The sequence below is a fragment of the Poromitra crassiceps genome, assembly GCF_964638095.1.
Source record: "Poromitra crassiceps genome assembly, chromosome: 25".
NCBI lineage: Eukaryota > Metazoa > Chordata > Actinopteri > Beryciformes > Melamphaidae > Poromitra > Poromitra crassiceps.
In genome coordinates, this window is record NC_139649.1 from 15,747,917 (window position 1) to 15,762,652 (window position 14,736).

General features: G+C 48.5%; 1 protein-coding gene across 1 annotated transcript in view; it reads right to left on the reverse strand.

Moving 5' to 3' along the window:
• Positions 1–13,023, reverse strand: part of LOC310798173 (receptor-type tyrosine-protein phosphatase gamma-like) — a gene marked incomplete at both ends in the record, with an annotated part of 532,970 nt that extends 519,947 nt beyond the window's left edge. Inside the window, one exon of the mRNA XM_083660647.1 lies at positions 12,930–13,023. Within this exon, the coding sequence (XP_083516773.1) occupies positions 12,930–13,023 (94 nt within the window). The remainder of the gene's footprint in view (positions 1–12,929) is intronic.
• Positions 13,024–14,736: the final 1,713 nt, after the last annotated feature.

A 14,736-nucleotide genomic window follows, 5' to 3' on the forward strand; every position in this document is an offset into this window, starting at 1 on the left:
GAATATATTTGAACATTTTGCGGGCAATTAAAGTTCGTTCGAACTTTATTTTGGGAAAAAGTGACAGCTCTACTGCTTAGACACAGAGGGCCTGCTTAGACACTGAGCCTGCTTAAACACAGAGCCTGCTTAAACACAGAGGGTGCTTAAACACAGGGCCTGCTTAGGCATAGAGGGCCTGCTTAAACACAGGGCCTGCTTAGGCATAGAGGGCCTGCTTAAACACAGAGCCTGCTTAGACACAGAGGGCCTGCTTAGACACAGAGCCTGCTTAAACACAGGGCCTGCTTAAACACAGGGCCTGCTTAGACACAGAGCCTGCTTAAACACAGGGCCTGCTTAAACACAGGGCCTGCTTAAACACAGAGGGCCTGCTTAAACACAGAGGGCCTGCTTAAACACAGAGGGTCTGCTTAAACACAGAGGGCCTGCTTAAACACAGAGGGCCTGCTTAGACACAGAGGGCCTGCTTAAACACAGAGGGCCTGCTTAGACACAGAGCCTGCTTAGACACACAGAGCCTGCTTAGACACACAGAGCCTGCTTAAACACAGGGCCTGCTTAAACACAGAGCCTGCTTACGGTACGTGCACATCTACAATGGCAAATTCGCTTTTCCGCTGTGTCGCAGCGTTTTGTGGGCGTGCAAACCAGCTTCCAGCTTGGAGCTGTAGCCTGTAGAAACGTTGTACACAGGAGGGTGCGGGGAGGAAATGTGTAGGAAGAGCTGTCATTGGGTAGCTTCAACGAAAGGTCCCGCCCTAGTCCCGCCCCGCGAGCGTGAAGCCGCTCGGAGACAAGCCGCCTCTAGTCTGCGACAGTGAAACGCTGAAACGCTGGGGGCGGTTCCAGCGCGATGTTGAAATGGACCAATCAGAATCGAGAATACAGCAAGACAGCCTATCAAGATGCAGCGTCAAAGCGGCTTTTTCAGCAGGCAAGCCGCCGTGCCATTGTAGATGTGCACGTACCGTTAGACACACAGAGCCTGCTTAAACACAGAGGGCCTGCTTAGACACAGAGGGCCTGCTTAGACACAGAGGGTCTGCTTAAACACAGAGGGCCTGCTTAGACACAGAGGGTCTGCTTAAACACAGAGGGCCTGCTTAGACACAGAGGGTCTGCTTAAACACAGAGGGTCTGCTTAGACACAGAGGGCCTGCTTAGACACAGAGGGTCTGCTTAAACACAGAGGGCCTGCTTAGACACAGAGGGCCTGCTTAAACACAGAGGGCCTGCTTAAACACACAGGGCCTGCTTAGACACAGGGCCTGCTTAGACACAGGGCCTGCTTAAACACAGAGGGTGCTTAAACACAGGGCCTGCTTAAACACAGAGGGCCTGCTTAAACACAGGGCCTGCTTAAACACAGAGGGCCTGCTTAGACACAGGGCCTGCTTAAACACAGGGCCTGCTTAAACACAGGGCCTGCTTAGACACAGGGCCTGCTTAAACACAGGGCCTGCTTAAACACAGGGCCTGCTTAGACACAGAGGGCCTGCTTAAACACAGGGCCTGCTTAAACACAGGGCCTGCTTAGACACAGGGCCTGCTTAAACACAGAGGGCCTGCTTAAACACAGGGCCTGCTTAAACACAGGGCCTGCTTAAACACAGAGGGCCTGCTTAGACACAGGGCCTGCTTAAACACAGGGCCTTCTTAAACACACAGGGCCTGCTTAAACACAGAGGGCCTGCTTAAACACAGAGGGCCTGCTTAGACACAGGGCCTGCTTAAACACAGGGCCTGCTTAAACACAGGGCCTGCTTAAACACAGGGCCTGCTTAGACACAGGGCCTGCTTAAACACAGGGCCTGCTTAAACACAGGGCCTGCTTAAACACAGGGCCTTCTTAAACACAGGGCCTGCTTAAACACAGAGCCTGCTTAGACACAGGGCCTGCTTAAACACAGGGCCTGCTTAAACACAGGGCCTTCTTAAACACAGGGCCTTCTTAAACACAGGGCCTGCTTAAACACAGGGCCTGCTTAAACACAGGGCCTTCTTAAACACAGGGCCTGCTTAAACACAGGGCCTGCTTAAACACAGGGCCTTCTTAAACACAGGGCCTGCTTAAACACAGAGCCTGCTTAGACACACAGGGCCTGCTTAAACACAGGGCCTGCTTAAACACAGGGCCTGCTTAGACACAGAGCCTGCTTAGACACAGGGCCTGCTTAGACACAGAGGGTGCTTAAACACAGAGGGCCTGCTTAAACACAGAGGGTGCTTAAACACAGAGCCTGCTTAAACACAGAGGGTGCTTAAACACAGAGCCTGCTTAAACACAGAGGGCCTGCTTAGACACAGAGGGCCTGTTTAAACACAGAGGGTGCTTAAACACAGAGCCTGCTTAAACACAGAGGGTGCTTAAACACAGAGGGCCTGCTTAAACACAGAGCCTGCTTAAACACAGAGGGCCTGCTTAGACACAGAGCCTGCTTAAACACAGAGGGTGCTTAAACACAGGGCCTGCTTAAACACAGGGCCTGCTTAGACACAGAGCCTGCTTAGACACAGGGCCTGCTTAAACACAGAGCCTGCTTAGACACAGAGCCTGCTTAGACACAGGGCCTGCTTAGACACAGAGGGTGCTTAAACACAGGGCCTGCTTAAACACAGGGCCTTCTTAAACACAGAGCCTGCTTAAACACAGGGCCTGCTTAAACACAGAGCCTGCTTAGACACAGAGCCTGCTTAGACACAGGGCCTGCTTAGACACAGAGGGTGCTTAAACACAGGGCCTTCTTAAACACAGGGCCTGCTTAAACACAGAGGGTGCTTAAACACAGGGCCTGCTTAAACACAGGGCCTGCTTAGACACAGGGCCTGCTTAAACACAGGGCCTGCTTAAACACAGGGCCTGCTTAAACACAGGGCCTGCTTAAACACAGGGCCTGCTTAAACACAGGGCCTGCTTAGACACAGGGCCTGCTTAAACACAGGGCCTGCTTAAACACAGAGGGCCTGCTTAAACACAGAGGGCCTGCTTAAACACAGGGCCTGCTTAAACACAGGGCCTGCTTAAACACAGGGCCTGCTTAAACACAGGGCCTGCTTAAACACAGGGCCTGCTTAAACACAGGGCCTGCTTAAACACTGAGCCTGCTTAAACACAGGGCCTGCTTAGACACAGGGCCTGCTTAAACACAGGGCCTGCTTAAACACAGGGCCTGCTTAAACACAGGGCCTTCTTAAACACAGGGCCTGCTTAAACACAGAGCCTGCTTAGACACAGGGCCTGCTTAAACACAGGGCCTGCTTAAACACAGGGCCTTCTTAAACACAGGGCCTTCTTAAACACAGGGCCTGCTTAAACACAGGGCCTTCTTAAACACAGGGCCTGCTTAAACACAGGGCCTGCTTAAACACAGGGCCTTCTTAAACACAGGGCCTGCTTAAACACAGGGCCTGCTTAAACACAGGGCCTTCTTAAACACAGGGCCTGCTTAAACACAGAGCCTGCTTAGACACACAGGGCCTGCTTAAACACAGGGCCTGCTTAAACACAGGGCCTGCTTAGACACAGAGCCTGCTTAGACACAGGGCCTGCTTAGACACAGAGGGTGCTTAAACACAGAGGGCCTGCTTAAACACAGAGGGTGCTTAAACACAGAGCCTGCTTAAACACAGAGGGTGCTTAAACACAGAGCCTGCTTAAACACAGAGGGCCTGCTTAGACACAGAGGGCCTGTTTAAACACAGAGGGTGCTTAAACACAGAGCCTGCTTAAACACAGAGGGTGCTTAAACACAGAGGGCCTGCTTAAACACAGAGCCTGCTTAAACACAGAGGGCCTGCTTAGACACAGAGCCTGCTTAAACACAGAGGGTGCTTAAACACAGGGCCTGCTTAAACACAGGGCCTGCTTAGACACAGAGCCTGCTTAGACACAGGGCCTGCTTAAACACAGAGCCTGCTTAGACACAGAGCCTGCTTAGACACAGGGCCTGCTTAGACACAGAGGGTGCTTAAACACAGGGCCTGCTTAAACACAGGGCCTTCTTAAACACAGAGCCTGCTTAAACACAGGGCCTGCTTAAACACAGAGCCTGCTTAGACACAGAGCCTGCTTAGACACAGGGCCTGCTTAGACACAGAGGGTGCTTAAACACAGGGCCTTCTTAAACACAGGGCCTGCTTAAACACAGAGGGTGCTTAAACACAGGGCCTGCTTAAACACAGGGCCTGCTTAAACACAGAGGGTGCTTAGACACAGGGCCTGCTTAAACACAGGGCCTGCTTAAACACAGGGCCTGCTTAGACACAGGGCCTGCTTAAACACAGGGCCTGCTTAGACACAGGGCCTGCTTAAACACAGGGCCTGCTTAAACACAGGGCCTGCTTAGACACAGGGCCTGCTTAGACACACAGGGCCTGCTTAAACACAGGGCCTGCTTAAACACAGGGCCTGCTTAAACACAGAGGGCCTGCTTAAACACAGGGCCTGCTTAAACACAGAGGGTGCTTAAACACTGAGCCTGCTTAGACACAGGGCCTGCTTAAACACAGAGGGCCTGCTTAAACACAGGGCCTGCTTAGACACAGGGCCTGCTTAGACACAGGGCCTGCTTAAACACAGGGCCTGCTTAGACACAGGGCCTGCTTAAACACAGGGCCTGCTTAGACACAGGGCCTGCTTAGACACACAGGGCCTGCTTAAACACAGGGCCTGCTTAAACACAGGGCCTGCTTAAACACAGGGCCTGCTTAAACACAGGGCCTGCTTAAACACAGAGGGCCTGCTTAAACACAGGGCCTGCTTAAACACAGGGCCTGCTTAAACACAGGGCCTGCTTAAACACAGAGGGTGCTTAAACACTGAGCCTGCTTAAACACAGGGCCTGCTTAAACACAGAGGGCCTGCTTAAACACAGGGCCTGCTTAAACACAGGGCCTGCTTAAACACAGAGGGCCTGCTTAAACACAGGGCCTGCTTAAACACAGAGGGTGCTTAAACACTGAGCCTGCTTAGACACAGAGGGTGCTTAAACACAGAGGGCCTGCTTAAACACAGGGCCTTCTTAAACACAGAGGGTGCTTAAACACAGGGCCTGCTTAAACACAGAGGGTGCTTAAACACAGGGCCTGCTTAAACACAGGGCCTGCTTAAACACAGAGGGTGCTTAAACACTGAGCCTGCTTAAACACAGGGCCTGCTTAAACACAGGGCCTGCTTAAACACAGGGCCTGCTTAAACACAGGGCCTGCTTAAACACAGAGGGCCTGCTTAAACACAGGGCCTGCTTAAACACAGAGGGCCTGCTTAAACACAGGGCCTGCTTAAACACAGGGCCTGCTTAAACACAGGGCCTGCTTAAACACAGGGCCTGCTTAAACACAGGGCCTGCTTAAACACAGGGCCTGCTTAAACACAGGGCCTGCTTAAACACAGGGCCTGCTTAAACACAGGGCCTGCTTAAACACAGGGCCTGCTTAAACACAGGGCCTGCTTAAACACAGGGCCTGCTTAAAGGAGAACTTACCTCCAAAACACTTTTTTTCAGCTTTTAACCAATATATATGACTTTGGGGGTGATGTGTGAAGAATTCTGGTCAGAATTTCCACATTTGACACCAAACTGTTGCCATTTTACCATTTGTATCATTTTTCAGCAGCATATCTGGCATAAGCGCCCTCTAAGGGTCAAAGACTGCTTTTTTTTTCTTTCTCAAATGAATGTGAGATTAGGGGCACACTGACGTCACAGTGCCCCCAAAGACTATGGGATTTCAAGATAATTACTCCCCTACCCCCTCTGTACCCTTTCGGCTCCTCAGAACTCCAAGCTTATTCTTATTGAAGTTTGCTCTTAAAATACTGAACCAAACGTTGTCAAAGTTGGCACATGTCTTAATTATAGTTAGTTTCCCGCTGAATGTGTCACTACTTTATTAATATCTTACCTGAATAAGCTCGAATGATGATGTATATATTATCAGTCCGAGTTGCAAGCACTGTCTCCAGCCCAGGCAGGCGAGAGTCGTACTGTTACATGGACGAGCCCCAAGCTCCGCGGGCGCGCGCAGCAGGCCAGCAGCAGCTGGGCTCTCTGTGCTCTGAGAGCAGCAGAGAGAGCAGTCTGATATTTCCGCAAACAAATATGGTCGCAGTTTAGCGCACATGTAAAATATAACGCTATACTACGACGTGACAACGTGACAAAGCTTCTCTAAACACATCGGCTACTATCATATTTCCCTGCATCCCTCCTACTGAGATTATATCGGTAATGATTTTGGACAGACTGAATGCGCGGAGGAGGAGGAGAGATCTGCAGCTCTGCTCTGAGTAGCCCTGAGAGACACTCGCCTCGCTCCGACTACTGTGCCCGTCTGTGAAAAGCGTCCTGTCCAGTCGCACCTTCGCAAACAGATGCGGGATTCCCTCAATCCTGTACCCAATCTCAGACTGTATTCTCTAAATCGCACACCAGCTATTTCTGTCTGTTTGTTTGTTGCTCCGTGAGGTTACGAGCGCCCCATGCATGCAGCAGGCTGTTTCGCCAGCCTGGGTCTGGCAGGAGGGACGAGGCGCAGCCTGCCCTGCACTGCGCTGAGAGGAAAACCTTTGCACAACTTTTAACAAGAATCACGAAAAGCCCCCAAACTAAAATTAAAAACGGATTTCATTGCGCGGTTTATCTCTAGTTAGACGAGGGAATTACGTGGAGAAATCTCGCATTGTGTTACCCCAGAGCGAGAGGTTTGTCCTCACTGTGTGCTGTGTGCTGCGAGCAGCGAGGCTCTTAACGTAAGTTTAGACAAGCCACGCACACACACATGGGACAAAATGGGACAAAAATAATTAAATTTCTAGTTCGCCACTGAATGGCCAAATTGATATAACTATCAACCATTTCAGGATTTTCTGTTTCCATACAGGCCACCAGCGTTGGCTAGTTGTTGATAATTATAAAGATATTGCCCCTCTCAAATAAATTATTTTTGAGGCAGTAGGCAAACTGTAATGGCGTCGATTTCCGAAAAAAAATCTTGACTTAACACAGCCAAAGAGTCTAGTATAGACAAGAGTATATGTCATTTCTTGGTTTTTTCCATAGGTATTTTCAAATCACTGTTCTAATACATATCTAGGGGGTAAGTCCTCCTTTAAACACAGGGCCTGCTTAAACACAGGGCCTGCTTAAACACAGAGCAGCACGGTGAGGGAAGAGGGGTAAATAAAAAGGGGAAAGAATGAGGACAGAAGACAGAGAGCGATGGAGATGGAGGGAAGGTGTGGAGAAGTGCGAGCTCAGCTCAGGCGCTTGTTGTGAGATGAAACGACGCTTCTGTTGTTCTCCGACAGCGGCCCATTCATTTTTCGCAGCGGGGGAAGAGACAGATTGAAGGCCAAACATCTTCTTTCTGTTCTGTCCTCTCTCTCTCTCTCTCTCTCTCTCTGTTTGGTTAACCCGGGGTGGACGTGTGGAGCGCGGTGACAGGGCGCCGACGCCACGTGCGGCTGACGGACGACAGGCGGGGAAAGTGACTGTGTCAGCGCGTGGTGACATAGCATCCCCCAAAGGAAAAGCAGCTGTTTACAGATGTGTGCGCGGCTGCAAACCGGCCCAGTGTTTCCCATACATAAAGGAATTTGTGGCGGGCCGCCACAAAAGGATTTGGACCGCCACAAAAAGACGTTGACCCAATTTTTTTTTTTTTTACAGTGCACCTGAACGCAACATGCAAGATATCCGCTGAATAAGTGTCCAATAAATGTTCATGTCATTCTGGCCAATACTTCTGTTATAGCATTTCAGTCTGGAATATGGAATATCTTTCAATAATCTATGATTTAGCTGCTAAATTGTCAAATACCGCCATCTGCTCGCTACCCAGGCACTTATGTATGTACTTAACCTAACTAACTTAACCTAACTAACTATCCGGTGTGCACAACACTGTCAGCCTAAACTCCGGCTGACACCCCAAAAACCTACAATCCGCTACAGAAAAATCTATATTGTTTGTTTATTAACTGGCCCCTCCTCGCCTTCTATCATTTCACGAAAGTGGCAAAGCAAGTTGAGTATCCCTGACCTATAGGGAGAAATTTAGTTTGTCATTGTAAACCCACAGCACAGTAATGATGACATGTTCTTCATAGATCTAGCCTTTTAATTTTGCACTTAAGCTTTCTCAAAGTACATCAAATTCATGCATTTTAATTTAAAATGTTTAAAAAAATCAAGCGGGGGGGCATGCCCCCGCACCCCCCTAGGGGGTCTGCGGTCCCCCACCACAAATACTCAAAATCCTGTGGGAAACACTGCGGCCGTTATGCGGGTGGTGGTGTTGGCCAGAGGGCAGGAAGAGGCTGAATGATGGCGGCTGTTGTTGTTGTTGTTGTTGTTGTGTTGTTCCGCAGAGCGCTGTGACATGAGAGTGAACAACGCAGCGTTACACTTCAAACGCCGCGACGCACTCCCCACCATGTCAAGCTGCTAACTGCAGGCTCTCCACCATAACGCACAAGTGCAACGATCTGTAAATCACAAGAGGCGGCTTCAAAGGTTAGCTGTGCACTTAGCGACAAGTCGACATCTTTCATGTGACAAAGAGGTGACGTCTTTTTGCCTTTCATACACTTTGAACACGACTGTACGACGAAGAGCCTCGTCGCTGGAGAAGAGAGGAGTGCTGTGAACCCAGTCAGAGGAGTGCTGTGAACCCAGTCAGTCGCAGCCACGTCTCTCTGTAGCTTAGCCCTCTTCTTACGTCGCTCCAATAAACTCACAATTGCAAAAATAGACGTACGCTTGATCGATCGGAGAGGGAATACAAAACCACACAAATACATGTGACAAATTTTCTCAAACTGCCCGTTCTGATTTTCCATAAGCCTTTTCAAAGCCATCGCACAACTAGCAACCTTATTAGAAAACACGAGTGTGGATTCAGCCGTAGACACACTCTGCTCCTTTTTCCAATATAAAGCAGAATTAGAAAAATGTCTGTTGTTTGTCAGATTATGCGTCTACTTTATTCATGGTCAAACGGATACCAAACGGCATGTGGCGAATAGGGGATCAACTGTAATCTTTTCACATTTAGCTTTATTCCTAGAGGATTGTGAATCTGCTCATTGCCCCTCCTACCTTCATCATCATAGGATGCCGTTTTCAATGGTTATTTAAAATGACGTAATGACAAACGGATGACGTGTTTTGCCTTCCACACACATTTCAACACTATCGTCCACGTCAGAGGATCAGGATGTCATTTCAGATCAAACAAATCAACCTGCGTGTGGGGAAACGCCTTCCCCGTCCTCTGATCACAGAGCCTCAGAACAGAGGAGGTTCTGGTTCTGTATCATCTGTGACCCCTGGTTTATATACAGTATAAGACCAGGGACCATGATGGAAATAAGTGTTCACACTTTTACATGTCACTCCTTGGATTTTGTTATTCTTTATCCAAAATAAAATCAATCCATCAATCGCATAAAGCAAAGCCCTTGGTCTCGCTGAACACGAGAGGAAGAGAGGGTAAAATAGAGACAGACAGAAAGAGAGAGAGAGAGAGAGAGAGGAGATTATCAATGCATGTCTCAGTCGTTGGGCCGGGGATCTGCCCTTCTGTGACAATGACTACTTCCCCAGACAATTTGTCATTCGTCTAAAGCAAGTCGCCCGCTGTAGCATCGCTATCGCGGGCAGAGCACACGCAGCATCCTCCCATCCCTCCACACACGCAGCATCCTCCCACCCCTCCACACACGCAGCATCCTCCCATCCCTCCACACACGCAGCATCCTCCCACCCCTCCACACACGCAGCATCCTCCCACCCCTCCACACACGCAGCATCCTCCCACCCCTCCACACACGCAGCATCCTCCCACCCCTCCACACACGCAGCATCCTCCCATCCCTCCACACACGCAGCATCCTCCCATCCCTCCACACACGCAGCATCCTCCCATCCCTCCACACACGCAGCATCCTCCCATCCCTCCACACACGCAGCATCCTCCCATCCCTCCACACACGCAGCATCCTCCCATCCCTCCACACACGCAGCATCCTCACATCCCTCCCTCCACACACGCAGCATCCTCCCATCCCTCCACACACGCAGCATCCTCACATCCCTCCCTCCACACACGCAGCATCCTCACATCCCTCCCTCCACACACGCAGCATCCTCACACCCCTCCCTCCACACACGCAGCATCCTCACATCCCTCCCTCCACACACGCAGCATCCTCCCACCCCTCCCTCCACACACGCAGCATCCTCCCCTCCCTCGTCCATCAGCCCATCAGCCTCTCCTCCGCTCCCGACGCTTGATTTCTCTACAGATTTGTGATCAGATGGAATGGGAGATGAGAAATGATGGAGGGCGAGAGACCCATGCACACACACACACACACACACACACACACACACACACACACAGACAGACGCACACACACACAGACGCACACACACACACACACACACACACACAGACGCACACACACACACAGACAGACGCACACACACACAGACGCACACACACACACACACACACACACACAGACGCACACACACACACACACACACACACACACAGACGCACACACACACACACACACACACACACACAGACGCACACACACACACACAGACGCACACAAACACACACACACACACACACACACACACACAGATGCACACACACAGACTAATAACAGGCCCATCTCGAGGATTGATAAAATGAAAGCCTGAAAATCAAGACGATGTGAGGGAGGAAGAGTCAATAGGGCAGCTTAATCTCTCTCTCGCTCTCACACACTCACACACACACACACACACACACAAACACTCAGTGTTATTCTAAGTTACATGCCATCTTTTAAGAGGGATGCGTGAGAAATATAACTGCTAATCTGTAAAGCGGAGACACAGCCTCCTTTGGATGACTGGCTGAAAAGTAGGCTAATACCAGCGGCCGGCTTTGTGATGATGTGCTGTATATCTAGTCAGTTACGTGCGCCGCACCGTCAATTAAAACAGAGGTTCCTCAAACTGGGGTTCGGGGACCATGGGGGTCTCATGCAAATTGAGGAATACCCACACACACACACACACACACACACACACACACACACACACACACACACACACACACACTGAGTTCACTCCCTAGGGTAGCAAGACAAGAGAATGCATCATCATAGCCGTTTTGCTGGCAGGTTATCGCTCTGCCCATTTTCATGTTTCATCCCCATTGAACAGGATCTACTGTCAGTTCTGCTGTATTACAGTAAGTCACAGACATCTCTCTCTAATGCACTTTGTCTGGATGAAATGTAATCAAACGGAGGTCCAACGTTTCATCTATTTGTGAATGTAAAGAATTCAATGAGAAAAATGCTTGCAGGATTCTTGGTTGGCACCTGAGAGACATTTCTGACCTTCTAAGAGCTTGAGGAATATTGCCACTTTGGTCAAGGTCATATATATATATATATATATATATATATATATATATATATATATATATATATATATATATATAATGTATCTATTTATATTTAATTTTTTCACAATTTGATTCAACAGATTTCTAGAGAAAACACCGGTGGCTACAGTGGGTGGGGTGGCCAAATGACTAATAGTGGTATTTGTAAATGTTGAGTGTTTTTGGGTCCGTGGCTCACACACACACACACACACACACACACACACACACACACACACACACACACACACACACACACACACACACACACACACACACACACAGTGTATATAATATTCTAATGCTAATTCTAGTTGAATTCACTAGAATTACCCCATTTAGAGAGTGTAACATAATGACATGTAACAAGTTTCACTCTCACCACTATTATAACCCTCACACAGTTCAACACTATTATAACCCTCACACAGTTCAACACTATTATAACCCTCACACAGTTCAACACTATTATAACCCTCACACAGTTCAACAAAAATCTACAGCAAGTCAACAAATGGGGGGCCGTGGCCCTAATGTGTCTATTATTTGTGGGTCCATGATAATTATATAATATATATACATATATACGTATATACATATATACACACACATATATATATATATATATATATATATATATATATATATATATATATATATATATATATATATATATATGTGTGTGTGTGTGTGTGTGTGTGTGTGTGTGTGTGTGTGTGTGTGTGTGTGTGTGTGCGTGCGTGTACAATCTGCTGAAGACTGTTACACATGAAACAGCAGAGATTTGAGCCCCAACTGCAACTGTGAAAGCGGGTTTGCGGCGCGCTGCCTCGCTCGAGGCGGCGGCGAGATAACGGATTTGGTGGACGCGCAATTGTCATCACATCGCTCCCGCTTTACCTACCCATCCATCCCCAACACGACTACGCATAATAATGACATTCCGACATAATGACATCCCGACTGCATCCCCCAAGCGCCAGCGTGTGTGAGCTATCATGTAAAGGGTTAAAAAGCAAAGAGGTGGAATCGGAGAAGAAGCGAGCGGGGGGGACGGAGGAGTTCCAGGACCTGGAAGAAAAGGCAGACAGCCTTGATGGAGTTGTGCTGTAAATGAGCATAGAGGGGAGGGATCAAACAGGTCATTCTGCACACTAAACCTCTCCACAATCATTCATTAAGCTGTTCATGTGGAGTCTCCAGTCCGACCGGCAGTTTGCAGCCGACGTGCCCAGGAAGAGCGTCAAGGCAAACGGCACGGAATATTCCCAGCCAAGCAATGACCCGTTATAGGATCATTCAATGAGGGTTACTTTATTCTAAAAGCCCTGATTATTATAGACGCAGTTTCGCTGCTGGAAAACGCCACAATAATATCAAGCAGAGCTCCGTGGCAGCAGCAGGCATAATGCGATGCCACGGAGCAGGGAAAGCCCGTGTGAGTGTGACTTGTATGGAGGTATGAAACTTACCAGGATGACAGTCGGCCCGGAGGAGCAAGAAGGCGGACAGAACGAGAGAGAAAATCCACCAGCAGCAACAGCACGATTGCAGTAGCCTCCGCATGGTAATAACATGCACATCGGCATGCAAAGAAAAACGGGCAACAACTGTTGAGTTTTCTCCCTTTGCGGTCAAAACCCACCGACGCCTCGCTGCGTAAAAAGCCGCGGAGAAGGAGACTGGGCACGGCGACTTTGGTGGTGGTGGTGGTGGTGGTGGTGGAGGAGGGCGGAGGAATTGGGAGTTATTAGAGGTCCAGCAAAGAGTCTTTCCGTGACACAATCCCCTTGATATTCCCGGACACGAACATAACAGTCGGGTGCAGACGGGCAGGGAGCAGCCTATGCAGAGAGGGAAAACGGCTCTCTCTCGGGCGGACACACTATACTATTCACTGGCGACGGTCCGCGCAGCGCGTCGTCGCTCCTGCTGCTGCTGCGGCGGTGGAGGCAGCGCTTCTCGGGCAAACACGGCGGGGAGAGTCGGTGGAGGTGGTGCTGGAGAGGTGCTGGAAGGCTTCCAGTTCCATTCCTCCATCCATCCAGGAAGTAGCGTGCGAGCCCAAGTCTGGCACAGACTTTAAAACAGTCTTGAGGGGAGAGAGAGGAAAGGCGATGGAGAGAGAGAGAGAGAGAGAGGGGGGGGGAGAGAGAGAGAGAGAGAGAGAGAGAGAGGGAGAGAGAGAGAGATGCAGTCATTCCTCTGGATCCTAGTGCCGCCCATCGAAAGCTCAGCTCTCTCATAAGCCAGTTAACTTGTCACAGTTCCATAATAGCAGTTAGGCTAGCTATTATAATGCAAACCTTTCCATGTCAAGGACCTCATAATCAACATTAGATAAAAACACTTATTCCAGACGATTTTTACGAAGAAAACTATATCCTAGGCCTATAGCTATGAATCTGTCCTATAGGAACCCGGGCTGGCAAGATTCTGTTAGATATGATTTAACAGAGAAATACATGGGTGTGACATATTTCAGCCGACATGAGTCCGAATTTGATCTTGTGTTTTTTATTATGATATAATGGAGAGCATCTATTTGGAAGTAGAATCGTGAAAAACAGTCACATCAGGGAGCAATGTTGCATCTCTGAGATGAGTTTTCTGGCCTAATCTTTTATCACATTGACCAAATAATTATCATGTCAGTCATCATTCATTGGTCTACTTTGTCGCTATACATTGAGTGGATACGAGTGGGCCTATGGAAGTGTTGGTCAATAATATCAATTAAATAACTTTTTAATTGCTTAGTGAGTTGTTCCCCAAATAGATACAACAATTCATCATTATCAAAGAGGATTTTGTTATGGATTAGGGTAGCCGTGCCTATATATAGATTCTTATATTTTCACATTATGCTAATTTACAATGAGTAAAAGTGAAAACAAAATATACTATGCTGCTATCTCTATCTGGGGCTTTATAGAAACGTAATTATTTGAAGAACTATACTCACACATTTTTTTATTCCATAAAAATAACTACAGTATAGTCATTCTAAGTCAGATATCACAAATATCCATATATCAGAATATTATAGCATTATAGTGATACAATTATGAGATACCAAAAAATACCACGCGTAAAGTACAATAAGGTCATATGTGCCTATTGTCTGCTATGAAGCGGCAGTTGTACAGGCTACACATATGTGATCTGCACAGTTTTACAATTTGATAAAATACATTGTGGGAGTGACAACAGAGTAAGTAAAAGTTTATTTCTAAAGCAGCAAGTCAAAGCCCATGGTGAGCAAGCTTGGTTTGCTGC